This window comes from Aethalodelphis obliquidens, unplaced genomic scaffold, assembly GCF_003676395.1.
Source record: "Aethalodelphis obliquidens isolate GAN/ISIS:26980383/991018 unplaced genomic scaffold, ASM367639v1 scaffold12, whole genome shotgun sequence".
NCBI classification, from domain to species: domain Eukaryota; kingdom Metazoa; phylum Chordata; class Mammalia; order Artiodactyla; family Delphinidae; genus Aethalodelphis; species Aethalodelphis obliquidens.
Genome location: NW_020837956.1, coordinates 8,358,113 through 8,368,447, shown reverse-complemented (window position 1 = coordinate 8,368,447; position 10,335 = coordinate 8,358,113). Strand labels below are relative to the sequence as shown.

At 37.7% G+C, this 10,335-nt stretch overlaps 1 protein-coding gene across 1 annotated transcript in view; it reads right to left on the bottom strand.

The window, feature by feature from the left end:
- Positions 1 to 5,622: 5,622 nt before the first annotated feature.
- The window catches only part of ABCG5 (ATP binding cassette subfamily G member 5), a 33,972-nt gene continuing 29,259 nt past the window's right edge, over positions 5,623 to 10,335 (bottom strand). The window contains exons 12-13 of the mRNA XM_027113246.1: positions 8,188 to 8,300; positions 5,623 to 7,385 (exon numbers count right to left, since the gene is read on the bottom strand). Coding sequence (XP_026969047.1) covers positions 7,192 to 7,385; positions 8,188 to 8,300 — 307 coding nt within the window. The 3' untranslated portion in view covers positions 5,623 to 7,191. The remainder of the gene's footprint in view (positions 7,386 to 8,187; positions 8,301 to 10,335) is intronic.

The window sequence follows — 10,335 nt, the reverse complement described above, 5'->3', positions numbered from 1 at the left end:
GCTCAGACAAAATAGACTTTAAAACAAAGGCCATAAAGAAAGATAAAGAGGGATACTATACAATGATAAAAGGTTCAATACAAGAGGAGAATTTTACACTCATCAACATATATGCACCTAATATAGGAGCACCCAAATACATAAAACAAATACTGACGTAAAGGGAGAAATAGACAGGAATACAGTAATAATAGGAGATTTTAACATGCATTCACATCAATGGACAGATCTTCTAAGACAGAGATTAAGGCAACAGAGATCCTAAATGATACAATAGAACAGTTAGACTTAATTGATGTTTTCAGGACATTACATCCAAAAAACCTAGAATACACCTTCTTTTCAAGTGCACATGGAACATTCTCTAGGATTAACCACATACTAGGGCACAAGACAAGCCTCAACAAATTTAAGAGTATAGAAATTATTTCAAGCATCTTTTCTGACCACATAAACATAAACAGCATAAACCTAGAAAGTATCCACAGAAAAAGTGGGAAAAAATGATTACATGGAGATTAAACAACATGCTTCTAAAAAACAGATGGGTCATCGATGAAATCTAAGAGGAAATTTTAAAAATACCTTGAGACAGGGCTTCCCTGGTGGCGCAGTGGTTGAGAGTCCACCTGCTGATGCAGGGGACGCGGGTTCGTGCCCCAGTCTGGGAGGATCCCACATGCCGCGGAGTCCGGAGCCTGTGCTCCGCAGCAGGAAAGGCCACGGCAGTGAGAGGCCCGCGTACCGCAAAAAAAACAACCTTGAGACAAATGACAATGAAAACACAACCATACAAAATCTATGGGATGCAGCAAAAGCAATTCTTAGAGGGACGTTCAGAGCAATACAGGCCTTCCTCAAAAAAACAAGAAAAATCTCAAACAACCCCACCTACCACTTAAAAAAATCAGAAAAAGGAGAACAAAACCTAAAGTCAGCAGAAGGAAAGAAATAATAAAGATCAGAGAGGAAATAAAAGAGATTTTAAAAAATAGAAAAAAATGAATAAAACCAAGAGCTGGTTCTTTGGAAGAATAAACAAGATTGACAAACTTCTGGCCAGGCTCACCAAGAAGAAAAGAGAAAGAACCCAAATAAACAAGATATGAAAAAGGATACATAACAACTGATACTGCAAAAATACAAAAAACCATAAGGTAATACTATGAACAATTATATGCCAACAAATTCAACAACCTAGAAGAAATGGACAAGTTTCTAGAAACATACAGCCCACCAAAATTAAATCAAGAAGAAATAGATAATGTGAACCACTGATCACAAGAAGTGAAATAGAATCTGTAATTTTAAAACTCCCTACAGGGACTTCCTTGGTGGTCCAGTGGTCAAGAATCTACCTTCCAATTCAGGGGATGTGGGTTCGATCCCTGGTCAGGGAACTATGATCCCATATGCCGTGGGGCAACTAAGCTTGTGCACTCTAGAGCCCGTGAGCCACACCTAGAGAGCCCACATGCCACAACTACTGAGCCTGTGTGCTCTGGAGCCCATGCACAGCTAGAAAACCCTGCATGCCACAGTGACTGAGCCCATGCACTCTAATGCCCGTGCGCCACAACTAGAGAAGCCCATGTACCGCAACAAAGAACCCAAGTGCTGCAAAGAAAGATCCTGCATGCCACAACTAAGACCTGATGCAGCCAAATAAATAAATATAATTTAAAATAAAAATAAAAGCTCCCTACAAACAGAAGTCCAGGACCAAATGGCTTCACAGGCCAATTCTACCAAACATACAAATAAGAACTTGTACCGATCCTTCTCAAACTCTTCCAAAAAATTGAAGAGGAACACTCCAAAATACATTCTATGAAGCCACCATCACCCTGATACCAAAACCAAAGACACCACCAAAAGAGAAAATTAAGGCCAATATAGATGAAAAAATCTCAACAAATATTAGCAAACCAAATCCTACAACACATTAAAAAAGATCATATACCACAACCAAGTGGGATTCATCCCAAGTTCACAAGGATGGCTCAACATATGCAAATCAATCAATGTGATACACCACATAAATGAAAGAAAAGACAAAAACTACATGCTTATCTCAGTAGACGCAGAAAAAACATTTGACAAAATTCAACATCCATTCATGATAAAAACTGTTACCAAAGTGGGTATAGAGGGAACATAATCTCAACATAATAAAAACCATTTATGATAAACACCCAGCCAATATAATACTCAATGGTGAAAAGCTGAAAGCCTTCCCACTAAAATCTGGAACAAGACAAGGATGCCCACTCTCACCTCTTCTATTCAGTATAGTACTGGAAGTCCTACCCACAGCAATCAGACAAGAAAAAGAAATAAAAGGTATCCAAATTGGAAGGGAAAAGGTAAAATTGTCATTTTATGCAGATGATATGATGCTATATATAGAAAACCCTAAAGACTCCACACAAAAACTACTAGAACTGATAAACAAATTCAGCATGTAGCAGGATACAAGATTGACATACATAAATTGGTTGCATTTCTTTACACCAACAATGAAATATCAGAAAGGGAATGTAAAAAAAAAATAGCTTTTAAAATTGCACCCCCCCCAAAATAAAATGCTTAGGAATAAACCTGACCAAAGAGGTAAAAGACTTATATGCTGAGAACTATAAAGCATTAATAAAGAAGCCTGAAGATGATTCAAAGAAAGGTAAAGATATCCCATGCTCTTGGATTGAAATAATTAATATTGTTAAAATGGCCATACTACCCAAAGCAATCTACAGATTTAATGTAATCCCTATCAAATTACCCATGACATTTTTCACAGAACTAGAATAATCCTAAAATTCATATGGAACCATAAAAGACCCAGAATTGCCAAAGCAATCCTGATGAAAAAGGACAAAGCAGGAAACATAACCCTCCCAGCCTTCAGACAGTATTACAAAGCTACAGTAATTGAAACAGCATGGTACTGGCACAGAAACAGACGTATGGATCAATGGAACAGAATAGAGAGCCCAGAAACAAACCCACACACCTATGGTCAATTAATCTTCAACAAAGGAGGCAAGAACACACAGTGGGTAAAAGACAGTCTCTTCAGCAAGTGGTGCTGGTAAAGTTGGACAGCCACATGTAAATCAATGAAGTTAGAACACACCCTCTCACCATACACAAAAATAAACTCAAAATGACTTAAAGACTTAAGACATGACGCCATAAAACCTAGAAGAGATCATAGGCAAAACATTCTCTGATATAAATTGTACCAATGTTTTCTTAGGTCAGTCTCCCAAGGCAGTAAAAACAAAAATAAACAAATGGGACCTAATCAAACTTACAAGCTTTTGCACAGCAAAGGAAACCATAAACAAAACAAAAAGACAACCTACAGAATGGGAGAAAAATTTGCAAACAACACAACCAACAAGGGCTAAATTTCCAAAATATACAAACAACTCATACAACTGACCAATAAAAAAAACCAAACAACCCAATTGAAAAATGGGCAGAAGACCTAAATAGACATTTCTCCAAAGAAGAAATACAGATGATCAATAGGCACATGAAAAGATGCTCAACATCGCTAATTTTTAAAGATATGCAAATCAAAAAAACTACAATGAAATACCACCTCACACTGGTCAGAATGGCCATCATTTAAAAGTCTACAAATAACAAATGCTGGAGTGGGGGTGGAAAAAAGAGAACCCTCCTACACTGTTGATGAGAATGTAAGTTGGTGCAGCCACTGTGGAAAACAGTATGGAGGTCCCTCAGAAAACTGAAAATAGAATTACCATATGATCCAGCAATCCCACTCCTGGGCATATATCCAGACAAAACTATAATTCAAAAAGATACATGCACCCATATGTTCATAGCAGCACTGTTCACAATAGCCAAGACATGGAAACAACCTAAATGTCCATCAACAGATGAATTGATAAAGATGTGGTACATATATACAATGGAATACTACTCAGCCATAAAAAAGAATGAAATAATACCATTTGCAGAGATTATCATACTAAGTGAAGTCAGAAAGAGAAAGACAAATATATGATATCATATATATGTAGAATCTAAAATATGACACAAATGAACCTATCTATGAAATAGAAACAGAATCAGGGACATAGAGAATAGACTGGTGGTTGCCAAGGAGGAGGGGCTGGGAGAGGGTTGGATTGGAAGTTTAGGGTTAGCAGATGAAAACTGGTATATACAAAATGGATAAACAACAAGGTCCTACTGTATAGCACAGGGAACTATATTCAATATCCTGTGATAAACCATAATGCAAAAGAATATGAAAAAGAATGTATATATATATGTATAACTGAGTCACTTTGCTATACAGCAGTAGTTAACACAACATTGTAATTCAACTATACTTCAATAAAAAATAAATTAAAAAAAAAATAAAATATGACACAAATGAACCTATCTATGAAATAGAAAGAGAATCACAAACAGAGGGCACTGGTGGTTGCCAAGGGGTAGGGGTTGGGGAGGGATGGAGTGGGAAGTTGGGGTTAGCAGATGTAAGCTTTTATATACAGAATGGATAAACAACAAGGTTCTACTGTATAGCACAGAGAACTATATTCAGTATCTGTGATAAACCATAATGGAAAAGAATATAAAAAAGAATGTATATATATGTATAACTGAATCACTTTGCTGTACAGCAGAAGTTAACACAACACTGTAAATCAACTATATTTCAATTTTTATAAAAAGAAAAAAAAGAAAATGCACATTCCTGAGTCCCCACACCCAGAGATCCTGAATCAGTGGGTCTGGAATGGGGCTCAGTAATCTGCATTTTTCATCAGCACCTCTGGTGATTCTGACATACTTACTTTGAGTATAACTTTTTGAAGAATAGGCAAATTTAAGGAAATAGTCTATCAACAAGCAGGCCAAGACTGCATGAGTTAGTAATAACTAAGATCATTTCCAAGGTGGAATAGCTTTTAAGAAGCCTTCAGACTCCTGGAGACTTGTGTATCTGCTAGCCAAGTTCAGTTGGAGTAAGCATAATTGCTGTCATTAAACAGGAAAGTAATTTATTCTCTGTTCTTCCATTTCCACTATAAAATATGTTGACTCTAATATGCCATGCACCCAGCTTCAAATAAGCACACTTACTAACCTCAAGAACACCAAGATTGATGAGTGGTATCCAAGTGGATAGCAAACTACCTGGTTATTGTAGTGAAATACGACTTCCTAAACTAGTTACAATGCATGTGGTTCCAGCACTCTGGAAAACAATTTCACCATGTCTACAAGGAACTGCAGTCTTAGGAGCAGACAGGCACCCTGCTTGAGTGCTGTGGAGAAAGAACTCCCTTTAAATCAACAGGGAACGTTTTGATCTCAGAAGTTTCACTGACTTGGTGGGAATAGGAATTTTTATTATATATTTTGATTTTCTTATACATCACTGTCCTTTTTTTTTTTTTTTTTTTCTTTTGTGGTACGCAGGCCTCTCACTGTTGTGGCCTCTCCCATTGCGGAGCACGGGCTCCGAACACGCAGGCTCAGTGGCCATGGCTCACGGGCCCAGCCGCTCCGCGGCATGTGGGATCTTCCCGGACCGGGGCACGAACCCGTATCCCCTGCATCGGCAGGTGGACTCTCAACCACTGCACCACCAGGGAAGCCCCACTGTCCATTTTTGACTGAGACAAACTGTCACATGTTGAAAGTCATTGTGTTTTTCTAAGATTACGGTATCACTAACATTTAATAGCTTGAAGTCACGTGCTATGTCAATTTTCCAAGTGTGTCTGAGCTAGAATGAAATTCATCTGCATATGAATAGTAGAAAGTGTTTCCACTTACATTGTACACCCATATCTTTAGTAAGTCGAAATCAGTGATTTCAAAAGAGGTTCCTGTGGGACTCTCTTTGAACTACTTTAATAGATTATCATCTCCAGAATTGTCTATAACTGATGTGACATATATAATCTGTAAGACATTATGTAACTATTATACCATAATCATCAGTGTCAAAGACCTTTTATAAAAATTGACAATACTATTCTGGTACTTTACCAATGTCTGCAGATCCTTAAATACTGTTCTAAGAAATAGGATTTTACTGTGGTTTCCTTAATGAAATGATCTTTCCCACTATAATGTGAGATCTTTCAAATACTATAATTTATCATTCATTACACGTTAGGTCACAGTAACTGAACAAGTTCATGTATTATCTAAGATATTCTCACTCAAAGTTACCATGGTAACATGAAGACAGTTTCACTTCAGACTTGTACATGAATTACTTGGAGATCAGAAAGATCATTTAGTCCAGAACCCACTTTTAATAATCTATATACATAATTTAATCCCTAAAAATATACATTTATCAGCATTCTTTCTCTTTACAATTCAAGAACATGAATTCCTAGTGTGTGATTCTGTTCTTAGTGTAAATGTTGTGTCAGTTGAGCATCTTTTCTATGTGGACTTTAAATAACAGCTGCTCTCCAACCTTAAAAATGTCATTTCTCAGTGCATATACTTTAGTAACATTTACTTTTAATTTTATAAGTAAACTAAGCAGAAAGTGAAAACTAGCAAACTAATCTTTTTGTCTAGTGTGCTGTTCTCAGTTCAGCCCACTTCTGCCATTTTTCATTTTAACCATCAGTAAAATGAGTGGCTGCTCTGTGTCAGGGGTCTTTATCCAACGTCTGTCCAACATCCTCTCCATGTGATCAGTTAACTTATGTAGACATGTGCACGTAAATAGGGTTTTTAAATGAAAATGAAAGCATTCTTACCTAATTCTGCGTGATGCTTTGCTTCAATCAAACCACAACTTTTTCTGTTACTTACAATCATTCAAATGTTTTCTTTTTTACCAAAGCCTTTATCAAATGTAAGCATAAGCTTTAACTGACCTATTTTTCTGTGTCTAGAACAAAGAAAACAAATAGTCACATTAGTCTCCCATAACTTTATGAATTATTATGAACATCTTTGGACCAGCTCAGTCACAATTTCCAAATACCACATGTCCCTCCTGGAATAGCATTCAAGGCCTGCATGGATCCAAGGGGCACAGGGAGTCTTAATGGTTAAAAGTCTTACGAGGTACTACTAAGAATCACGTAACATTCTTATTTCAGAAATTCAAAGCAGTCATGTACATCTAGGAGCTTAAGTTCCATTTCGCAGCAATGTTCTTTACTATCTGCTAATGAGATAATCCCTGATTTTAAAAACAATTATTCCTAGGATGACAAGAACTGGGATAAATGAATACAAAATCAGAAAGTTGGCTGTGAATCTGGACGTTGCACCTGGGCAGGTTCTCTCAATGAACTGAATTCCTTGACTGAAGGCACACATTGGATTAGTTGACATAGAACCATTTGAGTTGCCTGCCAGGGAAAAGATTGACAATGTCAAATATGGTACTTGCAAGGTAATTTAATCAACACGTATTTATCAGATGCCCACTAAATGCTCAGCAGTCTGCTAAGTACTCTTCTTCATGAAGATACAGGAAATTTTAGAGAGCCCAGAATTCATTATTAGATGAAGCAATAGTGAGTGTTGGGGGCCTTGAAGATGGAAATGGGTTTGTTTCCATTTTGGGTGTATATTCAGCACCATAGTACTAATAAAAATTATGATCACTTAGCACTGAATATCCCAAGGTTACTAATGTTATCACCTAAAGATAGATAAAACGACTACTAAATTCTGCCCTGTTCTTTAGGTGTCTTCACAGAGTGGCCTGGGATTTCCAATGGCCAGGAGGGCCTTGCTGTGCTCCCACTGCCCTCTTGTGGGATTAGGGAACAGATTTTTGCCAAAAATGGCTTCACTCAGCTACATACTCTGTACATTTGGGGGAAGAAGAAGCCACTGCAGCCTGCTTCAACCTGTTCAGTAGGTATAGGAACTGATCCACCCAGAATATACTAGAGTTTACCTCAGTATACATTAAGTCTATCATTTTCTAAAAACATCGGAGTGCCCTTAAGCTACTGACCTTTGACAAGTGACTAACTTGACTACTGCTTATTATTTTCAAAATCAGAGAAAATGTTAGACTCTTCAAAACAAAGTTTTAAATCTCTTTTACAATATAGCATTTACTTAAAAAATACATTTCCCTCAAGGAATTGTTTTTTTCAAACTAATATGTAAAAATAAATTCCAAAATTGAGTACTTACCACAAGTGAAATTCTGGCCATAGAACTCATTGACTACAAGAATCTCACAGCAATATTTTTGGAATGTAAAATAACTGAAGATTTTAAAAGGAAGGGGCATTTCTTCTGTGTTTCTTAAGAAAAAGCAAAAAGAAAGAAAGATGAACTTCAATAGGCTCTGGTAGCAGTCCTACCAAATGAAAAGAAAGGCAACCCTTATGTTTCCCAACAGGAATATACATAGTTTTTCATCTCTCATTATAAAAATATGTTCACTAGAAAAACTTCAAACTACACTGAGAAGTATAAAGAAATACCACTGCCCAGAAATAACTATTGTTAACATTTTGGTGATATATGTAATGTGTATTTATAACATTTTACATAAATGGAATTAAACTTCTCATCCTCTTTCCTAACCTGCTTTTTCAAACAAACGTATGCCTCAGACATCCTTTCAAGTCAGTAAGCATAACACACCATCATTTTTAATCACAACTTGGTGATCCATTATAGTAGGAACCTTAATTTAACACACCCCTAATGATGGATTGTTGTCTAATTTTATTGGTAAGCACCATTGATATAAAAGAAAACAACACACCACATTAGAGGAGGATGTTTGTGATTAAACAGATTTGAGGTGCTAATGTATGAAGTGAGAACTAAACTATAATACAAGGGGAAAAGGATGGTGAGAAAAGCAGACATTCGTTGTGAAACCTGTTTCAGGAGAAACTTCATGCTGACCCTGTGGCCTTCTTAGTTCACTCAGTAGCTTTTATCAACCAACAAATATGTATTACATTCTTTCTATTTGCGAGGCACTAGTTCTAGGTGCTTACGGAATTTGAAAGAAGTATCCTACCCCTAAAGACTCATAATGTAGTTGGGAGACATAAACTATACATTCTCAAGGCTATAAAAATACAGTAGTGAACAATTTGTGCTTAGAAAGTACAGAAAACCAGTACTACATGTCCGTGGCATTCTTGTATTTAGTATTTATGGTCTCACCAGGTGATCCCCAAACTCCATGACTTTCAGTTATTGGCAATTTTCTGAGGCACAAAATCGAATTAGCCACATTGAGAGGCTGCTAACTGGAAAGGACAGATCGGAGTCTGGGGAGGATGTAGGGGCAGAGGAAGGACACTCTAGGAAGGCAGAATGGTATGAGCACAGGCATGTGGGACAGGATGGACTAGAAAGGCAGAGGATCCGAAGTGGGAGCAGTGGGAGGTGAGTTTGGAATGGTAGCCATGAACCGGCTACTTCAGGGCCTTGCAGGCAGTTGACATTGAAGGACCATGATAAAAGTCACATTGCAATCAATGACTTAAGAAAATTAAAGTGGCACCAGCAAGTAGGATGGACCAGAATAAGAGTAGAGTAAGAACAGCAAAAAAGAGAGCAGGCTACAGCAGAAGTTCAAGGATGAGATGACAAAGGCTTGTAAGAGGATGATGGCCATGAGAAGATGGCTGCCCAGATGGCTAGAGTGTGAGCTGGGAACCATGTGTCTTCATCTTGTACCATACCACACAAGGCAAACTCAAAAGCTCCACGTGCATCTGTGATTTGACATCAGAGAAGAAAACCAACGTGATTTGGTGACTGATCCAGTGTGTAGGCAGTCCAAGAAGAGAGAGTAGTCATTCATTTATTCACTCAATCCAAATATTTTTGGCAAACCTAATTGGTTAAAGGCCTTGGGCTAGCCACTGAGAAGAGCTATAATGATGAATGAGACACAGCTGCTGCCCTCAAGAGGCTGACTGCAACTGAGCAGCATGTGATGGGCTGTGAGACCCAACATAGGGGGCTTTCAGAGAGAGCTCGCCCTGCCAAGGGAACAACAGCCAGGCTTTGTGCAGGCGGCAGAGGGGGGACAAATGGATCTGTGAAAGACACAGGAGGAGAGCTAGGCTGTGTCACAGCAATCCTTGCAGTACATCCAAGAGGGAGGAACCACAGATCTAAATTTACTGATGTGGAACCATCTACATTATATTGTTAAAAGGGGGGAAAAGCATGCATACCTTACTCCTTCACAATAGTATGAGCTCATTTGAATTAAAGATTATATAAAAGTCTAGCAAAATACACAACAAAATTTAACTCTGGGTTGTGATACTTCAGGTAACTTTTACTTAACTTCCTTATACA